Genomic DNA, 24,177 nt, shown 5'->3' with positions numbered 1-24,177 from the left:
CAGGATTGAATTCCAAGCAATGAATGTTCTTATTAGAATGTAGGAAAAAAGGTGGAAACATTCCTGCCCCCTTTCCCTGGGGGGCAACAACAGTGTTGGGATTGTCTGGACCTTGGAACATCACCTCACTTGCCACAGAGGAGCTTGGTGGGATGAGATTTGCCGAGTCCTGGTTTCTGCTGGAATTCCCTTGTGTTTTCCTCTCTTTCCTGACGAGATTTCAGGGTTGTACCTTTGAATTCTGAAGGGCCAAAAAGCCCGAAACCAGGATTGAATTCCAAGCAATGAATATTGTTATTAGAATGTAGGAATATGCACCTGTGGAAGCAACAGGTGGAAATATTCCTGACCCTTTTCCCTGAGTGGTAACAACAGTGTTGGGATTGTCTGGGGATTGGAACATCACTAGGGTGGGTTTGGACTTCTGTCCAAGGATTCTATTTGAGTTCATTGGTTTCATTTCAAAGGTCTTGTGGAATTCTGAAGGGAAAAGTGGGATGGATCAGCACTCCCAAGGAAAGTCTCACTTGTTAGACTGGATCCAGCATTTTCTGCATCCTGGTTTCTCCCCCAGGGTGTGGTTTTTTTTGAGTGAATGTGAACTAATTTGGGATCAGTGGGTTGAAACCAGGAAAAAAATATTTCATGGGAACCTTTTGGGCCTGGGTTGATTAAAATAAACAGTTATTCCGGGGAGCTGGTCCTGGTTTGGGAACAGGAGCTTTGCTGCTCCTCTCTGTTGCCTAAAACATGTGGAGTGGCTTGGGAAGGGAATGCCCTCCCCCTCCTGCACCCTGTGCTTCCCAGAGCCCAGTCACTCCCAGTATGGTTATGGTTATGAGCACTCCCAGTCTATCCCAGTTGCCCTCAGCATGCTCAGTCCCAATTGCTTCCAGCATGATCCCAGCTTCTCTCACTTGCTCCCAGTAGCCCAAAGCGTGGTCCCAGTTGCCCCAGTTGTGATCCCAGTCCCCCCAGCATGGTTCCAGTATCTTCCAGTTGATCCCAGTTGCTCCCAATGTGTCCCCAGTTGGCTCCCAGTATAGGCCCAGTAGCTCCCAGTGAGGTTCTGTTCACACCCACTGTAATCCCAGTCGCTCCCAGTATGATCCCAGTGTGATCCTAGCCACTCCCACTATGATCCCTGTTACTCCCAGTTGTTTCCAGCATGAGCCCAGTTTTTTAGAGGCATTTCATTTCCAGTTCCAGAGCTTTTGTTCCAGCTGGGAAGGTGGGGTGGGGTGGGGTTGGGAGTAACATGTAAAACTGGGGCTAAAAGCTGCGTATTCCCAAATCCTCACAAACAGCTGGTTAACAGGGATTTGCATGGAAGCTTAAACTGGGAAGACCTTGGACTTATTTCCAGCTCTGGCATCCCTTCCCACTCCTCCCTTTCTCCCAGCCTGTCTCCCATGTCCCCATTCCTTGTGCTCCAGGGAAGCCACCTTCCCCCTGTGCTAGAAGGAGCCGTGTTTTGTGTCCCACAGGTTTTCCCACGGAGCCCTCACGGCTCTTTCTCTTTCTCTCTGTCCTGTTGCTGCTCCAGAGCTCTGGAATGCTGTGAAGACTCACTGCCCAGGCACATTCCCCTCCGGATTATCTCCATCCGAAGGAAGCTCATCTCCCAGAGGTACCAATCCATCTTTGATGTGTCCGTCGGGTTTAGATTCTCCTCCCAACCCCATTTCCCCATCTCCCTCCAGGCAGGAAAGCTTTGGATTCCGTGGATTATAAAGTGTTGCTGTTTGAGCTGGTTTGGGCCCTTCTTTCTGTGAAAGGAGTTCGGTGGAATTGGAAAATAAGGAATTTCCGGCTCGTGAAACGCAGGAGTTGAAGCTGCACCAACACTCTGGGCCTTAATTTTATTGTGGTGATTTGTAAAGTGAATAAACTCTGCATTTTGGGATTTAGTGCTCAGATTATGAGCCCTGAGCAGGTCAAACCTCTGAACATGTTTTTTATATAAAAATATAGATAAGAATTAAGTACCTTATCTACAGGAGCTGTGAAATAGTCAGGAAATCCCTTTGGAAAACATCCCTGTGTGCCTGCCCTTCAGTTTTCCCTTAGGGATTCACTTCCCTCTGGCTATGGAAGACACTGGGATGGCTGAAGTGACCTGATCCAGCTGTTCTTGTGCAGGAATATGGAAAACCAAGGGTTGACTGTGGGGTTTTTCCCCCTTTTCTGTGTTGGGCTGCTCAGTAACATGAACTTTAAATGTCAGCAGCTCCTGGATCCGCTGGGCTGTGTCGGGATCAAACATTTGGACATGCCGTGACCCTTATCCTGAGGGCATTTCATCATTTTTCAGCCCTGCTTTGGGAAAAACCTGCCCTAAATCCACGGCTGCTCGTTGGACACTGTTCCTTCCTCTCCCGCCCCATCTCAGCCCAGACAGGACAGAAAGTGCCAAGGATTTCAGGGAAGCTTTTTGTCCTTGCCTGTACCAGCCTTGAAGCAGCAGCAAAGATCCCCTGCCCATCTCCCTCTTTCCCCTTTTTCTCCTTTTCATGCTAGAAAAAAAGGATAAAGATTAAAAAAAAAGGGACTTTGATGCTGCTCCTGACCCTTTTCCTGCCTGGTTTCCCCCAAATCTCCAAGCTGAGGCAGCAATAGGAGACCCCGTTGTGCTGCTTTTTTGGGATGTGAGAACCAGAAATCCAGGGCTGTGGAAGGGGAGAGGCAAAGTCTCTCCAATCCCATGGGTGGGATTGATGGGAGGTGAGGTGGGAGAAGGCCCAGGAAGTGGGACTGGGATTGGAACTGGTAGGAGATCTCTGGGACAGGACGTTTTTCCAAGTGAGAACGTGGGAAGTGGTGGCTTTGCAGGAGAAAGCTCCTGGTCCGGGGGCTCCTGGTCCAGTTCAGCTCCAGATTAAGGAATTTAGGTTTAAGCTTTGGTTGTCTGAGCTCCCAGTTTGGTCCCTGGAGACCTCAAGAGTGGAATTGTTGGAGCCTGGGGGACCTGGCTGACCAGCTCCTGGTTGGCATCTCCAAAGAGATCGGGATTGCTCTCTAGGCTGTGATTGTCCTGCTTGGAATCTCCACCAGCCACTTCAGATATTTAATTTTTCAGGATCTTTATTTGGGGTTGAGCCTCCTGATGGTGATTTCATTCAGAAATCAGAAGGTGGAAGGAATTGGCTTAAACTCCCAGGAAGTGTCCCACTCACCCACATCCCAAGAGAAATTCCAGCAATTCAACAGTTAATCCTGGTGTGTGTATGTGTAAAATCCACATGTATCCAAAAATACCTCTCTTATCTCCCTCCTGGTTTGGTTTGATGTAAACATTCTGTGATGCTCTTTTACATTAGGCTGGGTTTTACCCACTGTGGAATTTGGAACTGGGCCTGGACTTTACGCTTTTGCTCCTCCACGATTCCAAACTCAGATGGAAAATTTCTGATCTTTAGTCTCGGGATCATTTGTGCCAGTTTGGTGGGATCTTCCCTGGGCTGGGAATGCTCCAAATCCGGGGTTGAAGTGAAGCTTTTTTCCAGCGTGGCCTGGAACACTTCCAGGGATGGGACATGGCACTATGGGGGAACATCCCCCTGTTCCCTACGCTTTCCATAGCTCCTCCCTGCAGTGTTTGCTCCGCATCCCTTCTCCCACAAACCCCAGATGGATAATTTCCCACCTCTTCCCGCCGTGCCAGCCTTGTTTGTGTGGAGGAACGAATATTCCCTGTGGATTATCCGGCTCCTGGAGCACAGTGCTGCTGGAAATACCTGGTTGTGATTAAGTGCATTTTGAATTTGGGAGTTTGCTTAATGAGCTGCACCTTCCCCACATTCCTTTGTTCCCTCAGAAGAGCTCCGTGTTCCGATTTACGGGGCCAAAAGGGGGAAAGTGCCATGAAAAGCCTTAATTAGTCTCGTTTGAGTGCACAGGGAACAGAGTTGGTGTGAGCCAGCTTTTGATTCCACCCTTTGATTTTTCCCTAAGCTCGTTAGAGGCTCTGTATCCCTGCCTTTCTCAGGCTGGATTGGATAATTGGAATTTCGAAGAGCAAGAGCCAATTATAAGCAATAAAATTGCGAAGCAATCGACTTCGTTATTAAATGTTCTTTTTTGAGCATGTGGAAGCCATAACTTGGTGGGGTGGGATTCACAGGAACGATGTCCAGAGGGTTTGTTGTGAGCCTCACAAAGGAGAATATTCCGGGAGCCTTGGATTTACCCGTTGTGCCACGTTTCAACGGCGTGTGAATCCCAGAATCCCAGAATTTGGGCCACCGAAGGTCATCCAGCCCAACTTCCCTGCTCAAGCAGGATCCCCGAGAGCAGCTACTTCAGGGTTGGGAATATTCCCAGGGAAGGAGACTGCAAAACTTCTCTGGGCAGCCTCTTCCAAGTGCTCTGTCGCCCTCACAGGGAAGTTCTTCCTCACGTTCAGGTGGAACTTCCCGTGTTCCAGTTTCCTCCCATTGTCCTGTTGTTTGGCAGCACCAAGAGCCTGGTGGTGCCACTGAGGTTTTGATTTTTCCTCTACGGACCAATAGGAAAAAAACCCCAAACCTTGGAATGCTGTGTTTTATGCTTGGAATTCCCACATTTTTTGGGGTATTATAGTTCCTGTAGTCCCCAGTTCTGGCCATGGATTCTCCACACAAAATTAATTGAAATTGAAAATGGAAATTAATTGAAATGCAAATCCTATTCTAAGGTGTTCAGGTTTTTTTAATTGGACCTTCCAGAATTATGCTTGAATGGAAAAAAAGAATTCCACTGGTATCAGTTGGATAATTTGGTTTGTTTGGGAATTAAGATTTCTGTCTGTCTCTGTAAAGCCTCCTTTTCTCTTGGGTATTATCACTTTAACTGCTTCAGAAAAAGGGTGTTGGATTGGGTTTCCATCCCAACCTGCCATTAAGGAGCCAACAGCTGGATCTTCCAGCTCTTCCCTCCTTCCCTGTGGCAGTGGGGGTTGGAACACCTGACTGTGGGATGATGATCCACCTGGAAATGTTCTTCCACCATTCCAATCTCCACCTGCCCATGGACGTCTCCATATTTCCCACTGCTGGACATCAGATTTGGGGTCCTTAGACGAGAGGGAATGGTGGAAAACATGGAAGTTCCTTGGCTCAACAACCAGCCTGAATATTTGGGATGTGTGTGATGGTGCACCAATATCTTCCATGGGGATTTGTCTTTCCAAAGGCATTTGCTCTTGAGGTGCTACTTTTTTCCAACCCTGTGGAAAATTCCTTGCTTTTAAATATTTATACTTACTATTTTTATACTATTTTAATATATTTCTACTATTTTAATATTTTATACTATTTTAATATATTTATATCCAACATACTGATATTATTTCAATGTATTTATATATCTATACTTAATATAGCTGTATTTTAATACATTTATAGCATTTAAATATACTTTAATATAAAATGACTGACTTCCATAAGATAACCCTGATTTCTTGTTGGGGGATCAGTTGGAAATTAATGGGAATTTGTCACCTCTGCAAAATTTACTTCTTGGCAAGAGTTTAAAGCCCCGAAAAGGAAGGGAAGAAGGAGAAGGCACCTCTTAGTTCAGCCAGTGCTGATCCTGTTTAACATTCCCTTTTAATCTTTGACTTGTGCCTGAGCATCCCGACGCTCTGGGGTCACCGTGGGATCAGCACAATCTCCCTGCTCAGCTTTTCCAAGCCTGTCTGTGGTGTTAAGTCTCCAGCTGGAAGGGTGATCCCCTCGGGAGCCTTGACCTGCTCTCAGAATTCCTTTCTCCTGGGTTTTATTCCGGTGGTTTTTTCCTCCCCGTCGGTCCCGCTCCGTTAATTGCTGTGACCGCTCGGCACAACCCTCCCTCTCCCTCTCCCAAACCTCCTTTGCTTCCTGATCAAGTGGTTCCTGGAGCAGGGCCCAAAGTGTCTCCTGGTTTCATATCCCCCCAGGGGCAGCACAGCCAGACTTCCATCCTAATCCCTCTTCCCAAACACAAAGACGTTGGCACTGTCTAGACATGGACGTTCCAGAGAGTTTATTCCCACTTTCCCACGTGCTCCCTCAAGGTTGAAGGTTCCCTCTTTCTCCTTTTCATCCCACAGGGTCCTCCTCAAAGCCTTTGCTCCATGGGGTGAAGTCCCGCAGATAATTTGGGAATGGGGTGAAGTCCCACATGCAGTTTGGGAACGGGTGGCCTTGAACTTTTCCACTTTATTTCTAGTCACTGAACAGCCTTTCCTTGAGCCCATGTTGGGCAGCTTTTCCATGCGGGAGTGGATCCTAAAAAGCTGGACTTTGGGAGTAGGGAAAGCTAAAAATTTCCTGCTCTTTTGAAATTTTCCTTCTGCTCAGGCAAGCTTTGACTTTTCCTTTCTTGGGAAGTGTTCTGCTGGGAAGTTCAGCTAATGAGGGAATCATTAGGATCCTGATCAGCCTTGGATGTGGTGTGGTTGTGTAGTGAAGAGGAGGGTGGCCACAAAAACATTGGGAAAACTGAGGATAAATTGGAAGTGGAGCAAAATCACCCATTCTTTGTGCCCAGAGTTCTCCCTCATTCTGGAGTTAGGTTCCTTATGTGCATTTATTTCCCATTTTCTCCTATTAAAGTGTCAAAATGATGGTCTCACTCCAGCCAGAGCAGCCCATGGATTCTCCTGCAATTGGAAAAGGCGTGGTCATGCTTGAATTCCCTTCCCCTGTCACCCCAACTGCGGATGGTTCCATTTGTGACACGAGGAATTCCATTTTTATCTGGCAATAAGAGCTAATTGGCAAGCCTGGAAAGTTGTACACAAGAAGAAATGTGTCTGTTCTTTTACCTCCGACAAAAAAGACAACTTGAAGAGCCAAAAAAATTCCTTAAAATCGTTCGTTGGAGGGGGAAAAACCGGCTTTTTGTTTTGGGAAGGTTTTGTGTCTGCAGGATTCCAGCTGAATCCTGGGTGGGAATCGACTGCTAATGTTGATTTTTTTAAAAATCCGGATTTTTTGGGCACAGGAGGCTCTAAAATATTGCTCAGAGAAATAGTTCTGACAAGACAAGTGAGGTCAGAAAAACAAGAGCGTGTCATTCCAAGCCAAGTCCTTGGAAACATCTTCAGTGGCAGTTTTTCCCTGTCCCAAATCAGCTTTTTTCCTTGGCAGGGAAGACCTGAAGTGCTGTTTGTTTGCAGAATTCCTGCGTGGCTGACTCAGTCCTCAGAGTCCTCCTGGTAAAGACAGCTCTTGCTACTGGAAAAATCCCAAAGAAGCCAGGGAATGTCCAATATTCCCGAGGTAGGAACAACACGTGCAGCTTTTGGTGGCGATTGGTTTGATTTTGAGTTGTAGGAGATGCATTTCAGATGCATTTCAGGGAGAGCCGGATCATCTTTTTTCCCCCTTTTCCCATTCATCCAGAAACACTTGGAAATGAGCAATTCCATGTCTTTGTCTAGTTGAGGGCTGTTTTCTCCTAACATAAGGGAATAATTCCCACTTCTGTTAGGCCATTATCCCACAGGGATGTGGAGCAGATTCCAATTTGCTGCCCTTGGCTGGAGAGGGAATTGTGAAGGAAACTTGGGGGAAGTTGGACCAGTGTTGAATCCCTCTCCCAGAATAATTCCCAGCTGTGTGTTCCAGGTAACCTTTGAAAAGGGAACTGTCAGATCACATTTGCTTTCTGGGGATGGAAAAAGATCCATGATTTGGTCAAGGACAACCAAGGACTTTGTTTCTGTGGTTAAAATATGGTGTTATCTCCTGAGGAATCCAAGTTGATTCCCAGAGGTCCCTCTGATTCCGTGCCAGGGAAGCTGTTTTCAGGGGATATTAAGAGCACTTGGAAAGGTGCCACAGCAAATCCTTAGGGATGGGCCTGGAGCTCTGAAGGGTCCCAGCAAGGCTCTGCCTCTGGGGTAATTCTGACCAGATACTGTATTCAGGATCTGTATTCCTGATTTATGGCATAGGTTTTCCCCTGTGAAGAATTAATGGCATAGTTCAGGAATCTGGGGTGGTTTAATTATATGGAGCAGCTTTGGATGCACCTGAAACCTCTGGAAGTCGGTTTCTTTGGATTGGTGGGTGATGGGTCTGTCAGGAGATTACACAACCCCATGTGGAGTCTCCAGCCTGTATCAGGAATATGTGTAGGATATATAGGATATGGACCAGCAGATCCCCCCCAAAATCCTGGTCGGGGGGAGCTAAACCCAGCCCGGCTGCAGCACAACTTCCAGCTCTTTCCTGGGAAGTGGGATGTGGGTGTAGACATCAATTTAACAAAGCCAGAGCAAGAGATGATGTTTAATTGCTCAGGGGGTGACACGGAGCCCTAATTAACAGCCACATAATGGGGTGGTTGGCTCTGGATCCGGAGCGGGATGTACCCGGAGAACATCAGGGAAGGAACTTGGCAGGAGATGATACGTGGGCTGGCTCTGCTAAGAAAGCCACCCCTGCAAGGCAGAGCTGCTGGAGGTATGAGCCCCCTCTTTTTGGGAATACTGAGAGTTCCCAAACCGTTCCAGAACTGCACATCCTCTCCCAGTCTCATCACCCCTGGGAAAGCGAACTCCTGGAGTTCCTGCCGTTCCCGCTGTTCAGCTGGAGCCTGGCTTTGGTCTGTGGGTAAACACTGACCAGCCTTCAAACCCCAACAAAACAGGGCTGGGTTTTTCTTTCCGAGGGACAGAGAGTGTTAAGTACAGGATTACAAGGCTGGAAATGGAGCCGTGTTTTCCTGTGGCTCTTTTGTAATTCCGGGATTATGTTTAACAAAGGTCCCCTTCAGCTCCCTCGGTGTTTCATTCCCTTGGGATGCTGGTGAGACCAGAGCTTTCCTTACCACGTTGAACTTTGCAAGAGGAGGTTTTTCACTTTATATTCAGGATGGAATTTCCTTTTTCTCCTTCTTAGGGTTTAGTTCACCTATTTTAGGAATGATTCTTCTGGATTTATTCCAAATATAGCTGCTGTGACTCAGCCTCTGCTCCTGGCTTTGGGCTCCAAGATGCACTTGCTGCTTTTACATTCCCTCTGCCTCTGGAATTTCTCCATCTTCCTTCCTAATCCAGTTCCTCAAGGAGCATTCTTCAGTTCTTATGGCTTTCCTATTGATCCCAGGATTTTTGATCCCATGATGTTTTCCAGCTGTCAGGGGCTGAGGAGGTTTTTTGGCTTGGCCTCGTCATTGCTGTTGTGTCTCTGCTCCTTTTTCTATTCCCCCATCCAGTGTCTGCAGAAGATTTTCGGGATCAGCTGGGAATTGCAAATCAGGAGGATTAGTGTTTGTATCCACCACGCTCCAGTGGAAGGGGATTACAAGTCCTGGGTCACTCAGGAGCTCGGGAATGTAGCTATGGAGGGATGGGAATTCTGCTCTGCTCCCACACGGCTGCCTCAGCAGATCATACAATCCAGGGATATCCAGGGTTGGGAGGGACCCACAAGGATCAAGGTCCAGCTCCAGGACACCCCAACAATCTCACCATGTGCTCCTTGAGCTCTGGCAGCTTTGGAAGTGGCCACTTCCTTAGGGAGCCTGTTCCAGTGCTCCCTCTGGGAGAAAAATCCTTTTCCTAAAAATAATATTTTGCTTGTGTTTTGTGGAAATGAAGGATAGGATTCCACAATGTCATTCCTGTCCTTTGGGATCAGACTTTTCCTTCTCTTTCCAGCCAGTAACAGGTATTTGGCATCAAATAAAAAAGGAGAGCTCCAGACACATTCCCAGGAATGCCAGTGAAGGATACTGGTGGGATAACATGTTCCCAGTAATGCCAGTGAGGAATACCGGGAAGGCATGATCCCAGTAATGCAGGGATGGTTGTGCCCTGGGAAATTTCTGTGGAGAAATGTATATTATATTTATGGGATGTCATTCTCTGTGCTCTGACTTCCATATTCCCACCCCATTCCATTCAAATGCATGTCTCTAATTAAAGGAATTCAATATCAAATGATCAACTTAAATTTGATTCAATACATATTATTCATTGAAAAGGAATAACCAGAATATTTTATATTGATTTTAAAAGGTTTTATTGGGGAAAAAACAAACCTAAAGGAAGAAAGAGGGGTCTTGGGAAGCATTTTCCTTGTTCTTTCTGGATGTGTATTCCCAGGCTCTCTGAATCGGAGAGGTCGTGGCTCCTCTCACAATTCCCCTCCTTTTCTTGCCATCAGGGACATTTTTTCCCCTCCTGTTGCCTGGCAATTCCTGTGGGATCACCCAGGTCCTGCCCTGTGCTTTCCCTCTGTTCCCTGGGCCGTTGTGGAACATCTTAGGACTGGTTTTCCAGAGGACAAGCATCCGGCCTAGGTGCTGTCTTACACCTTGACCTGCTTATTATAGATTTAATTCCTTAGTTCTTCCTTGCTGTTGGAATCAGCTCCTAAAACTGAATTAAACCAGGAACTCTGTTTTTTTTGTAAAGGGAAAAAAAAAAAGTGCCACCCAGTATTTCCCAAAACATCATCTGGGAATATCGAGTTTATTTTCCAAGTAAAACTAAACTTGTGAATTCATCACATTCCTGCTTCAAGTCCTTGTAGACGCTCGTTGAATCCCATAAAGGAGTTTTTCCCAAGGGGCTGGAGGGGCAAGACAAGGGGGAATGGCTTCCCAGTGCCAGAGGGCAGGGTTAGATGGGATATTGGGAAGGAATTCCTGGCTGTGAGGGTGATGAGGCATCACAACCTCATTTCTCTGACTGAGTATGAGATATCCATGAATGGAAAAGTGGGAGTGCTGCCCTCCCACCCCTCCAAGGTTTCTGGTGTCCCACCAGAAGGAAACTGCTGGCTGGAGGCCGTTAGGAATATCCCAAACCTTGGAAAACCGTTCCATCCAGCAAATCCCTGGTGAACCTGGTGCAGTAACGCAGTGCCCACCTCTCCAAAGGGCTTTTCCCAGTGGCCAACCGGAGTCTCCCAATCCATCATTTGGGGAAAGAAAGGAGCAGAGAGAAGTGTCTTGTGTTCCTGGAGGTCTTTCCAGCAAAACACAAGGAATTAGGGTTGTGGAGATAAAGGAAAGGAGATGATCAGCTGGAGGAGGACGCGGCTCAGTCGGGAGTACAAGATTCCAGCAGGGATCACTTCCAAAGAGAACATCAGCAAGGCTTGCAGTGAAAGGAATTAATAGGGAATATATCAAGGAAGCTGTTTGGGAACTGCTGAGAGCAGAGTTGGACACACAGGGAGCTTTGAAGAAATCCATGTGTTTGTGGGTCACCTGGGGGTGAAACCCGTTATCCCGCAGAGGAAAAGCTGGGAATTCACAGCATGGGATCCATCTGTGGAAAGAGAAAACAAGCCAGTATAAGACCAGCTCTGCCAACACCCTTGGGTTTTCCTCAGTCTGGAATTTCTTGCAGGGGAGCTGCTTCCAGGCCAGATTGAAGCAACCTGGGATAGTGGAAAGTGTCCCTGCCCATGGTACTGGATGAGCTTTAAGGTCCCTCCCAACCCAAACCATTCCATGATTCTTGTTTTCCATTAGAATTCCTGTTCTATTTCTATGGCAAATAGAATATTTTATTCCACGTGAGGCGTGTCCAATCAACTTTTGGTTCTGGTGTAGCCAAAATAAAAGAGTAATTAAAACAGGAGCTGTTAATTGGGGGGGAACCCCCTTGTGTTACAAATTCCTGAGCTCACAGCAGCCTTTTTTGGGGAAAAGGTGGGATAGAGCCCTGGAACTTCCTGAATGAACCTTTAGCAGCTGAAATGGGAGTTAATTTAATTACTGTTTGTGGATCCCAAGTGAGAGTCAGGCTTCAAAGGACTTTCCTGAAAAGTTGTCAGGAAATTATTGGGATTTGGATGCGGTGCAAGGTCAGGAGGCCTTTTCATGTTCAAGGAGACTTTGGCTGGATGTGATTTGCATGTGATTTGCATAACATGAATGTTGAGGGCCGACAGGTCAGGGAGGGAACGTTGCTTTTTTGCTTTGTCTTCTCTCTTTGTTCCCACTCTTCATGTTGGTTCTCTGCTGCCTGGTGGGAAATGAGGGATTTTTTGGCACACAGAGAAAATCCTGCTCTTTTCCCGAAGGGGCTCCCAAAAGCATTTCCATCCTACTTTCACAAGGACAATGCAATGGGAGGGGAAAGGGAAGGTCACCTTGACACAAGGACTCACCTGTCCGTGTCACTGCTTTAAAACCCCTGGAAAATAGATTTATTTCGCATTAGGACTCTGTTTGTAAATATTTTATTCCCTTATTTCGAAAGGATAACGAGAATAACTTCAGGAACTTCCTGGATTTGGGATACCAGGTTTATTATTTTATTTTATTTTATTTTATTTTATTTCGTTTTATTCATAGATGTTGGAACAGGCTCCCCAGGGAAGGGGACTTTGGACAAGGGCCATCAAACTCTTCTGCTGGAATGTCAATCCCGAGCCCAAACATTCCACGGACGTAAAGTTTTACGCTGATTTTCCTGGTGATCTGAACACTCTATGAGGCCACTGATGGCAATCCCTGTGTCCCTGTGGCTTTGCTTTATAACCCTGATTTCCTTGGCTTTCAGAACTGCTCCTCCTGTGCCAGCTGGGGGGTGGAGGGACAGCTAATTAATTAAGCACTAATTGTTGTCAAGTCCGTTGGTGCTGCCATTCACCGTTGGACTTGTTTATGATTGGAGGTAAAGCAGGAGGAGTTAATGATCCTCCAAACTGTGCATCCATCACCAGACACTTGGTTGGGAAGGAGGGGGTTATTTATGACCTGGAAAACAGCGCATTGGAACAAACCCCCCCGGACTGGGAAGGCAGGATGGTTTTGGGTCTGGCGTGAGATCGTCACTGGATAACTGTGCAGACAAATGTGCTGCCTAATAGAGCTTAATGACTGATTTTCCCCTTAATCACGACTGAGAATGTGCTTCATTAAGATAATTAACTGAGCCACTTGCTTAACTGACACTTGGGAGGCACACATTCCCAAGTTCCTTGGCTTTCCTCTGAAGAAAACTCCCGAGGAGCTGACCCGGCTCCACCGGAACGCGAGGGCTCTTGGAATCTCCTGGCTCATGGAAGATCTTGATTCCATGTCCCTGTCTGGGAGAGGGGTGGGTGGCACTGGATGCCCTGCCCAGGAGCCAGGCCTTGGCCTCCGGGTTTTCCCACTCCACAAATCTTTGCAGATGGGCTTTGATCTCCTGATTCCCCAAAGGTCGGAGCTCGGTTGGGGTTGGTTTCGTCACCCAAGAACTTTTCCCTCTTCCAAGGGAGAGGATTCCTTGTCTGACTGGTGGCTTCTCCTCTTTGTTGCAGCTGGAAGTGGGGTCATGAATGCTGAGCCCCCCTGGAGCAGGGATGTGTCAGATCCATCTGTTCCATTTGTAGGCAGAACACACAGCGCTGGAGAATTTCTGGGAATTAACGAAGAGATCCAAGCCTTGAATTATTAAATATCTCTCTGGTTGTGATGTCTGGTTGTAAAGCCTTCCCTTCCCAGCTCTCTGTGTCTGGAATTCTAACAGGGGGATGTTTGGAGCCAACATCTCAACTCTGCTTTTCTTTTGTTCCCAGAGTTCCTGGTCTTCCACCATGAATCCTGTTTACAGCCCCGTCCAACCGGGGGCTCCCTATGGAAACCCGAAGAACATGGCATACACAGGTAGGACTGGTGTTCCCTGGCTCCTTCCCGAGTGTCCATGTCCCACTGGAGGAGCAGGTGGTCACTCAGGAGCGATGGGAGAAAGAGTTCCCATCAGGGAACGGGATTCGCAGGGAAAACCTTCCAGCGACGTCAGTGCAGTGAGTAGTGAGGAGAGTTGAATCCATAGGAGGATGCCCTGGAAATCCTAAGGAAAAGAATCAAAAGGGGGTTTCTTCGGATAAACAAAACAGGCAAGAAGTTGCTGGGAGGGTCAGTGGGAGCTTTGTATGTGGAGCTGAGCTGGGCTTGGCTCTGCAGCTGGGCTCGACTTCCCTCCAGAGCTGAGCTGAGCTTCCCATGCATGTGCTGGAATAATCCAGCTGGAGAAGTGAGGATCCCCCAGGATCTCCTGTTGTTTGGAGAATGTACAGTTGCTCTTGGAGGTGGGAACTTAAACCCTGTTCTTGGCTGAGTTCTTTGCTCTCAGGTTCCACTCTGCTTGAGCCCATCTGATGTTGAGGAACGAGTCTGGTTTAAAGCCCTTCTTTGGAACTGAGTTGTCTAAAAATGTAATTTTTAATACTCCAACAAGGCACTGCAAGATGTTTCCCATAATTCTGCAGCTGAAGGGTTCTGATGTGGAAAGAATTTAGGTGGAAAAACTCCGTTTCTCAGTGGTTTTCCCCGTGGATTTTGCTCTCATGAGCACCTTCCAAAACAAGCCTTGGAAAACTCCTTCTTCTCCCATTTTGGATGTAATTAGGTCTTGGGTGTCATGTTGTGTCAAGACTTTATATTTGTGGGGCCTGTTGGGCATGTTGACTTCCCCCTGATGTGTGGAATTGCTTGGGAATGTGCTTTTGTGGAAGTGAACATCGGACACTCTCAGCTCCTTTGTGTACGGAATATTCCAGGGAACAAAAACCTTTTAAATCTGAATTAGTTGGAATATTTCAGGAAATATAAAGTTCTACAGCAAAGGAGGAGGAGAAAATTGAAATTTTAACCTCTGTACAGAAAAGAGGCAACTCCTGAGGGTGGGCTCAGAACTTATGGGAAGAGCTGTGGAATAAAACTCCAGTGGGATAAAGGCAGAAAGAAAACAAGGATGGCAATCAGGAGACTGGCAGCTTGAATATGTGGGTTTTTTAGTTTTATGTGAATATTTTCTAGTATTTAATATTTATTATTTTTATTTCTGTGATTGCTTTTGGCTGAAAGGATCAGTTTGAATCTGATTTTCTTCTCATTCTCGTTTCTTTGCTGTTTTCCAAACCCGGGGGGTGGGGATGGGGAGAGAGATCCATTCCAAGAGAAATAATAAGAGTTTTTGTGCCAAATTGGCTGTTGGGGAAACTGAGAAATCCTTGTGTTAGGAAGAGTGGGGAATCCTTGGCACAGACCCAAGGACTTGGAGCACCATCCCTTTATTCATATCTTTCATTTTCCCAGTCTGATCTTCCTTGAAGGACAGTGATTTCCTAAAGAATTTTTAAAGTGTGGGCTGGCTTAGATGGATCTTTAGAGGAAATAAAAATCAAGTTTAAACCAGGAGGTTTTAAATCAGAGTTATTTGGTGAAATAGAGGCAGAATTGGGAAGCTGTTGTTTGAATTGAGGCTGATTTTTAATTGGATTTAAGGCTTGGTAGAATTCCTTCCCCCCCAACAAAATCTGAGCTGCTGAACCACCTGGTTTTCCTTTGGAATGTTCCCCTTCCTGTTTTCCTGCACCCACTCCAGGAAGGCAGCAGCGCTGTGGATGGATCAGCCTGTTGGTGTGGAATCAGGGATGAGGAATCCAACCTCTCCTTGTTTGATTCCAGTGGTGTTTGTTCTCCCTCCCGCTGGGATCCTTTCCCTCCCAGGATCTCATTAATATGCTGATGAGATGCTGGAATTCAGGGCCTGACTGACTCCATGTTCCTTATTGCTGAATAATAAATGGGAATAAAATCCAGGAGCCCAGAGATGTGAAACCAGTTGGGAAATCTCCAGGGAGTTTGTGTCGCTCCAGTGCACGACATCCCTCCGGTCCTGCTGCACTTCCCAGCCTGGGAGGGATGCTCATGGAATTCCGGGATGGTTTGAGTGGGAAGAGACCTTAAAGCTCATCCAATCCCACCCCCTGCCATGGGCAGGGACACCTTCCACTCTCCCAGGTTGCTCCAACCTGGCCTTGGACACTTCCAGGGATGTGGCAGCCACAGCTTCCCTGGTAGAAATCCTCCTTTTAACCCTCCTTTGTGGGACACAGAGAATTCCAAGCGTGATTTCAGCCTTTTTATTAACTTGAAATTCAAATTGGGCTGTGTTATTCCTTGGAAAATCTGGGCTTTGATAGAGATTGGCTCTTTCCAAGTTCTGCCGTGTGGAAAGAGGATAAACTTGCCTTTTTTCCCCGTTCTTTTTGGTATTCCTGATCACATTTTTGGAGAGCGCTGAGGAACGTGAGGCTTTGATGCCAAAGCAGGTGGGATTGGGCTTCTCCCTCTTTCCTTTTCCCTCTCCTTATAAGATCTTCCTGCATGTCCCCCCTTTCCATGGATTGGGATATTTAATTAGGGGATCCATTGCTTACCAGTTGTGTAAAACAGGAATTTTCAGGGCATTGAATTGATTTCAGGGGGATTAAAAATGGATGAAGTGGATACAGTGAATATTTTCCCTCTGGCATTTCTCCATGTTTATTAATTGCTGTGTGTGGAGCAGACAGGGAAACCCTCCTGGAATGGGAGATGAATGAGCTGTGACCTGTGGAGACTCTTGTTTTTATGTTTAAATGTGGGATTTCTATACTGGAAAACTTCCAAACAACTTGTAGAATCATGGAATCACAGAAATGCTAAAAAAATGCTAAAAAGTCCAAGGTGAATCCTTTGAAATTCCTGTAAAACCTGCAACATGAAGGTCATTAAATTCCCTTAAATTCTGCTAAATCCATATTTAAAATGAACTGCCTGGCTTCTGTCTATCAAATTTAGAGGTTTTTTGAGATGGAGAAGGAAGCAGAGGGGTTTGGGATTCGATTAGGGGCGGAATCCCCATCTCTGGAAGTGTTCAAAATCCCTGTGGATGTGGCACTTGGGGACATGGGTCAGTGGTGGCCTTGGAAGGTGCTGGGAGAAGGATTGGACTCGATGCTTTTCCAGATCTTTTCCTGCCTTTGTGATTCTGTGATCCCCAAATAATTCACGAAGTGGTTTGGAGCTCCAGAGAAACGTTGGGAAACATCCCTCTCCCCTTGTTTTGTCCCTGTGGTGAGGGCACAGAAGAGAAAAAAGTGTAGGTGGGAGGAAAAAAGCCAAAAAGATGACCTTGGAAACATGTTTTTTATTTTCATTTTAATTTTCATTTTTATTTTCATAGTTTTACTTTTATTTCTGTTTTAAGCACCAGCCCCACCAAAGCTCTTCCCTTCCCTTGCACATCAGCAAATTCTAACCAGTGATTTTGGCTTTGAAAATGTGGATTCAGGATTAAAATTGGTGACTGAAGGGGTTTTTTATTGTCTTTTTTTTCTCAGTCTCTCTAGATCACAGAATGAAACTGGGGTTTTGATGGTTTTGTTCATTTTTAGGGTGTTTCTGAGCCATCCTATTTTCCTTTGTTTTAGCCATGTTTTCCATCATTTAAACCTTCTTTTTCTTCATGTTCCCTGTGCTTCCATGTGTTTTCCTGGATGTTCCTTTTACTTTGCTCCTGAACAGCAAGAAAGTTCCATGCAGGAAGTCAAATTGGCCCTCTTGGCATTGCAGGGGTCGGAAAAGCTCCTTAACATGATTCCTCCACCCATAATTCCATCCTCCCTCCCCAGAACTATCCCTGGATGTCCAGTTTGTCCCAGCAGAGACCCACCAGCAATCCCTAAATCCCTCAGTGATGCTCCACCCTTAATATGTGCCGCCTTCCCCCCTACACCCTTTTATACCAGATCTGTTAGAACTGAGCCTATTTTCCCTAGTTTGTACAGATTTATTAGTACTGAGCCTATTTCCCCTTGTTTGTCCCAGCTCTGTTAGTCCAGAGCCCATTTTCCCTGGTTTGTACCAGGTATGTTAGAACTGAGCCTGTTTTCCCTGGTTTGTCCCAGATCTGTTAGAACTGAGTCTATTTTCCCTGCTTTGTCCCAGATCTGTTAGTCCCGAGTCTATTTTCCCTGGTTTGTAATCTGTTCATTACCGAGTCTGTTTTTCTACTGGACTTTATACCAATATTTTAGTTCTAGTTTACTGAGGATCAGCTTTCCCAAAGCTGGGCTTATTAATCACAGAATCCCAGAACAGTTAGGTTTGGAAGAGACCTTCCAAATCATCCATTTCCAGATCTGTTTGTGGCAGATTTTGCCTCGTCTGACACCAAAATCAGGTGTTGCTTCTCTGCAGCTCCATTTCTATCCTGATTTTTCCTGCTCCTGCCCTTCCCTCCGGCTGCTCTCGCTGCCATTCGGCCTCATTTCATCTCAGGCAGGACTGGGGGAGAATTTTAATGTCTCTGTGGCCAGAGATGATTTATGGGATCCCAAAGCCCTGGCTGGGAGTGCAGGAAGAAAATCCTGGTTGGCACCGCTCAAATAAATGAGCCTGAAAGGCCCTTTAGTGTTCCAGGCTTTTTTCCTTCCCTTCCCCTCGCCCTCCCCAGGCCTTTCCCAACCCCTGAATTCCTGCTGGTGGTGAGAAGAGCTTGCAGGAATTGCCAGCTCCGGGGGTTTTTGTGATGAGTGTATTTGGCAACAGCCTCAGGAATTCCCGTTACCTTTCATCTGGGAAAAGCCTGCTTTTGTGGTGCCCAGGGAAAACCAGGGAATCACAGCATGGTTTGGGTGGGAAGGGACCTTAAAGATCATCCAGTTCCCCCTGCCATGGGCAGGGACACCTTCCAATCTCCCAGGTTGTTCCAACCTGGCCTTGGACACTCCCAGGGATGTGGCAGCCACAGCTTCTCTGGGAATTCCATCCCAGCCCTCCCCACCCTCCCAGGGAAGAATTGCTTCCCAATATCCCATCTAACCCTGTCCTCTGGCAGTGGGAAGCCATTCCCCCTTGTCCTGGCACTCCAGGCCCTTGGGAAAAACTCTTCTATGGGATTCAATGAGTGTCTACAAGTCCTCAGAGTCTGTCCCCACAGCAACTAAAAACTGTCACTTTAAATGTCCTGTTCAGGCTCTTCCAGAGTTTTTTCCCTTGTGGATTTTTTCCCTGGTAGCCTGTGCAGGAGCTGAACTTTTCAGGCAGAATTTAATGCCAAAAATCCAATAAAAACAGAAGCATGTGCAAAGAATACAATAAAAAACGGGGTCATATGCAAAGAGTACAATAAAAAATTGGATCATGTGCCAGGAATCCAAGTGTTGGAGCACTCCAGGAAATGTAAATGTTACAAATCACACAAGAGAAGAAGATAATAATAATAATAATAAAAAAAAGGAAGAACAAAGCAGTGGCAAAGTGAGGGCTCAGGGAGGGATGGGGTGACCTCGGAGCTCCTCTGCCTCTCCTGACTCCCAGACTTCCATGAGGCTCATTAAAGGCTCCAAGCACAAAGCATCAAACACTTCCAGGAAAAAGTTGGTCTCCATGGGAATAGAGGGCAAACTAAAAATAACTCAAAGCTGCATTTCAACCATTCTGCAGGAGATTGTCATGGCAATGGGGAGAGTTGTAACCTGTTGTCATGAGAACCAAAGTTGGGAATTAATGGGAAAGCTGCTCCCACCTCATCTTTATTCATCCCGGATCCAACATCCACGAGGGGACAATTCCACAGGAGTACCTTGAGGGAGCAGCTGGAGGGGAGCAAAGGAGGGAAAACGGGCTGTGGGGGTAAAAAAAAAGGAATTTAAAGTCTCCATGGCCAAACCAAAGCACTGATAGGATGGAAAAAAACCCCGGGATGGAAATGCCTGGAGCTTCTATTTTGTGTCCTAAACTGGGAAAGGCCTCTGAATTCCTGGGAAAAAAGTCCTGGCTATCGTAGCCTGGAAGGGAACTGGTGTGTGGCTGGTGGGAAGCAAGGGAAGGGAATTCCAGCTCGGGATCAAATCCTGCCAGGCACTGACTCACCTGCCGTGGATTTGTCCCTCTGTTTGCCTTCCAACTCCTACATTAACCAGTAGTTAAACCATCCCTGGAATTCCCTGGGGCTTCCTTGCCTAATGGACACTCCAGGTGGTCCAGGTGCTTCTCCATCTGGCACCAGCTCGGATCCATCTGCCCTGGCTTTGACCTTGAAGAAACCTCTCCTGGGAAGTTTATCCCAAAATCTTTGCTTCCTGAAGCCTTTAAGAAACAAAGGGACGTGCTGCAACAACCAGGAATCCTGTGAGTTTCTGGGACAGATGGAATGGTTTCTGCTGCAAAACAGGGAATTTGATCATGCACAGGGAAAAACAGGAATGTCATCTCTTGGAAGACTCCCGTGTGTTTAGGAATTTTGGAATGTGTAACTCCTGTGTATTTAGGAATTTAGCTTTCACATGTGGATGTTAAAGCTTCTGGCACAGCCATTCAGGGCAGCTTCCCAAAGGAAATGCAGAGCTGGTCACCTTGAAAAAGCAGGGAATGTCATCCTGCATTTCCATCTCCACTCTGGCCAGGCAGGAGGACTTGGCACCCTCTGGAGCAGGGAGATTTGATGGATGGCAGAGCTCCTGATGTCGTTGGCAAGCAGTGCAAGCTCCACAGGATTTGGCAATGTTGGATTCCTTTATTATTCCCTATTTTTAGAGAAATCTCTCAGTTTGCTCCTGCTCCTGCTGTAAATCCATGGGCTCCATAGGGAGGTGTCTCCATGTGTTCCCATGCATTATGCACATCCCACATCCCCAATATACTGATCCAGCTCCTAAACACCAGCCCTTCCTTTCCTGCACTGTCAATCCAACACGTTTTCCCGGTCAATCCAACATGTTTTCCCGGCAGAACCGGGAATTTCTTGGTATTTCCATGTTGAATGTTTGACCTTCAGATGATTTTTTCCCCCTCTAACTCTTGTTGCTCTTGAAATAAGAAAATCTTTGGGGCCTTGAAATTAATTTGGCCGTGGGTTCATTGAAATCCCTTTTCCTACAGGGAAAAAAAAAAACCCTGGAATTTCAGCCTTGCTGAGCAGCACTTCCAGAATTAAATTTATCAACAGAAATGACACCTCAAAGAGCCTTTTTGAGGAACCCCAAAACATCTCATTTTTGGTAACTACGTATGGCCAGAATGGGAATTCACCCCATCCTTTGAAAACATTCCAGGTGTGGGAAAAACAAGGAAAATGGAGCACCAAAAAAGAGGAATCTTTGCAGCTGTGATGATTTGGGAAAGAAATGATTCCTGGGCAAATAAGTCTGGTTTTCTTCCAGGCTGGGTGTTGAATAGGCAGAGTCTGGAGTTATCCTGATTTAGGAAAATCCTTCTCCAATATTCCTTAACTACTTCAGGAGCTTTCCCAGGGCTCGGGTTCCTGATCACCCCATTTTATCCCAGTTCTTTCCCTGCCTCTTCATTCCAGGCTGTGACAATGAGCCTGTGTTTAATTTGGCAAATAAACCTAAAACATAAACCAAATTCCGTCCCTTGGGAATAATAATTAGTATTTATTCTTCCCAAAACACTCCGTTTGCTGCCAGAAAATCTGGTGGAGTTTAAGACAAATTATTTAATTCAACATAATTTTTTAAAATTTCTTTAATTTATGAGAAAATTAAAGGGAACAAAGAGGGAAGAGAGATGCTAAATTGCATAAAATCATGGAATTTGGGTTGGAGAGGACCTTAAAGCTCATGGGCAGGGGCACCTTCCACTATCCCAGGTTGCTCCAAGCCCCGTCCAACCTGGCCTTTCCCAGTAGTCCCAGGGTTGGGATTTCTTTGGGGAGGTTGGAAAAACCAGCTTCAGTTCTGTCTTGAGAAGGTTTGAACCTGCATGCTCAGGTTTAGGGGTATTTTGGGATGTTTTTCCTGCTCCATTTTGCCTCAACACTGGAACGGGACTGGAGTCCAAAGGAATGTCCAGAAGGTTCAATCCTCAGGAGATTTTTCCAGTTGAATTTGCCCCATAAATTTGAAGGAGAGTCATTGAATAATTCCAGTTGGGAAGGACTTCTGGAATTCCCCAAGTCCAGCTTGGGGTCAGGCTGCTCAGAGCCTTGTCCAGTGGACAGAAGTTAAGGAATGTTTTCCAATGTTTTGGCAGGTTTTGAAGTTTTGCTGGAAAAAATTCTCCTGACTCTGTTGCCAGGTTTGAAAAGAGCAGGACTTCCAGAGGATTTGGGATGTTGGATATGAAGCTTCTCTTGCTCTGGAGCCAGGCTGGGAGAGCTGGGGGGGTTCCCCTGGAGAAGAGAAGGCTCCAGTGACACCTGAGAGTCCCTTGCAGGGCCTAAAGGGGCTCCAGGAGAGCTGGAGAGGGACTGGGGACAAGGGATGGAGGGACAGGACAAGGGGAACAGAGAGAGCAGGGAATGGGGTGGAAACGAAGCACCTCCAAACCTGGCCCTGTTTTCTCCTTAATGCCCAGACCAAACTCGTCCCTTTAGTCCCTACAATTCCAAAACCTTCCTTTTTGTCCTCACAGTTTTCTTTGGGAAGTTTTGTGGCTTTGATGGGAAGATTCAGCATCCTGGGAAGATTCAGCATCCTGAGCTCTGCACTCTTGAGTTCTTTGGTTTATTTTTTGTGGGGATTTTGTTGTTTCCCCCCCCCCGAAGTTTGCAGGATCTGTGGACACAAAGCTTTTGCAGCTGCTGCCGCTTTTTCAATGGATTTCCACATCCTCCCAAATTCAGAGGGATGAGTCACCTGGCAGAGACAGGAAAGGAGGCTCATCCCAAACACATTCCCGTTCACAGCCCTGCCTTGGGATGCTGAACATGACAGTGCTTTGTTTTCCAAGAATGGGCAATTAGGGGGGAGATAAAAAGCTGCTAATTTTCTGGGATGGGAGAGGAACAGCTGAGAATTGTAGTCGTGGAGTAGTTTGGGTTGGAAGTGACCTTTGAAGGTCATCCCATGGGCAGGGACACCTCTGTTGTCCATCCCAAGGCTAAAGCAGTGCAGGGTGATATTCAGGAACTAAATGTTGCCCAAATTAAGAGGAATAATTAGGAAGTACCCTGAGCTTCTGGAAAAACCCACCCAGAGTGATGACCTGGGAGGTCACAATTTGCCCTTCCTCGCCTGTGGATCTTCTCCTTCTTCTCCACCTTTATTTTCCCAAGGTAAAGTGGAAAAGGTAGTATGGAAATTAAAATGGAAAAGGCAGTTGGGAAACTGAAATGTCTCTTTTCACCCCGGAACAAGGTGGGATCTTTAGTTTTGTGCCCAGATCACTTCTACATATTCCATTTATTGACTAAACCTTTGGGAAGCAAAGACCTGCTTGAATATTCATTGCCTAAGTCCTTAGAACGCCCTGAACTCCTAATCAGGTGATATATTTACTTCCTTAATCCCTCCTGACCTTCTTCCCTATGGAAATGAGACAATTTGAGAGCATCTCCTGCAGCACCTGAGATCCAGCTGATTGCTCTGGCAGTGATTGCAGTGCCTCTTCCCAAAATTCCTGGGAAAAATCCTCAATCTTAACTCTCCCTTGGCTTTGCTGTGTCCTTGACCACTTGTCCTGTCCCTCCATCCCTTGTCCAAAATCCCCCTCCAGCTTTCCTGGAGCCCCTTTAGGCTCTGGAAGGGGCTCTAAGGTCTCTTCTCCAAACTGGACACCCCCAGCTGTCTGTGCTGATTGAAAAATAATAAATAAATAAAATCAACCTGCAAAAAGATGCCCAGAAGACAAAATACTCATGGAACAATCAGGATGTTGGGATTTGGCCTAAAAATGCCACTGAAATGCTACTCCAGGCAAGGTTTTGCTGCCGTGGAAAACGAATGGACGTTGATTTTATCCCACTCCTATAAAACAGGTGCTGGAGTTCCAGAGGGTTCTACGTGGTCACAGAAGACAGACCTCATTCCAAGAGATGATCCCCAAGCATTTGTAATGTTCTCCTGCAAAAAAAAGCAGTGATTCCTTGAGCTGGGAAGGGAAAAATTCCATGAAAGAAGCTGAGAGGGGTTGGTCACGTAAACACCCAGCGGGAGTTGCTTCTGGGACACACCAGCTGGAATAAAGGGTGAGAGTAGGAACTGGAATCGTGATTTGGCACTTTGGAGGGTCGGGTACGGGGTGAGGTGGAAGTTTGGAGGGAAAGTAGAGCCCTGAAGTTTTAAGGAGCTAAACGAGGTGATTTGTGGCATTTTTAAAACCTCTGAGCCACCGCGGGCGCTTCAGGAGGACTCTTTGATTCTGCTGAGGCTCCTCAGATCTCCACTTTCATGTTCTTTGTCATCATCTCTTCATCTCCTGATTTCCAAGCACCAAAAGGATCCTGCCAAGCTGTTTGAAACCTGAAAGAGAGAAGCTGCCCTGTTTATTGACCTCTGCTTGAAAGCTGGAAGCCTTCCTCCGGTGCCTCAGATGTTCCCTCCCTTCCCCTCCTGGGTTGTTACAAACCTCTGCCTATCAAGGGTGGGACGAGCTGAGAGCCTAAAAATTCCCAGCCTGGAGCTCATGGACCACCTGGATCCTTCTACTCCCCATGGCAGGACCCTGGAAGTGTCCAAGGCC

General features: G+C 46.6%; 1 protein-coding gene across 4 annotated transcripts in view; it reads left to right on the top strand.

Moving 5' to 3' along the window:
- Positions 1–24,177, top strand: part of FAM168A (family with sequence similarity 168 member A) — a 78,093-nt gene that overhangs the window by 30,358 nt on the left and 23,558 nt on the right. The window contains exons 2-4 of one of the 4 annotated variants that reach the window (XM_051779548.1): positions 1,547–1,630; positions 7,113–7,244; positions 13,497–13,584. In XM_051779548.1, coding sequence (XP_051635508.1) covers positions 7,227–7,244; positions 13,497–13,584 — 106 coding nt within the window. In that variant the 5' untranslated portion in view covers positions 1,547–1,630; positions 7,113–7,226. Of the gene's footprint in view, positions 1–1,487; positions 1,631–7,112; positions 7,245–13,496; positions 13,585–24,177 lie in introns of all 4 variants that reach the window. The other 3 variants (XM_051779549.1, XM_051779550.1, XM_051779551.1) reach the window with 3 other exon arrangements.

This window comes from Manacus candei, unplaced genomic scaffold, assembly GCF_025592945.1.
Source record: "Manacus candei isolate 608988 ecotype Guabito, Panama unplaced genomic scaffold, ASM2559294v1 h1tg000014l, whole genome shotgun sequence".
Taxonomy (NCBI): domain Eukaryota; kingdom Metazoa; phylum Chordata; class Aves; order Passeriformes; family Pipridae; genus Manacus; species Manacus candei.
The sequence above is the reverse complement of the archived record's forward strand: the minus strand, read 5'-3'. Positions and strand labels throughout refer to the sequence as shown.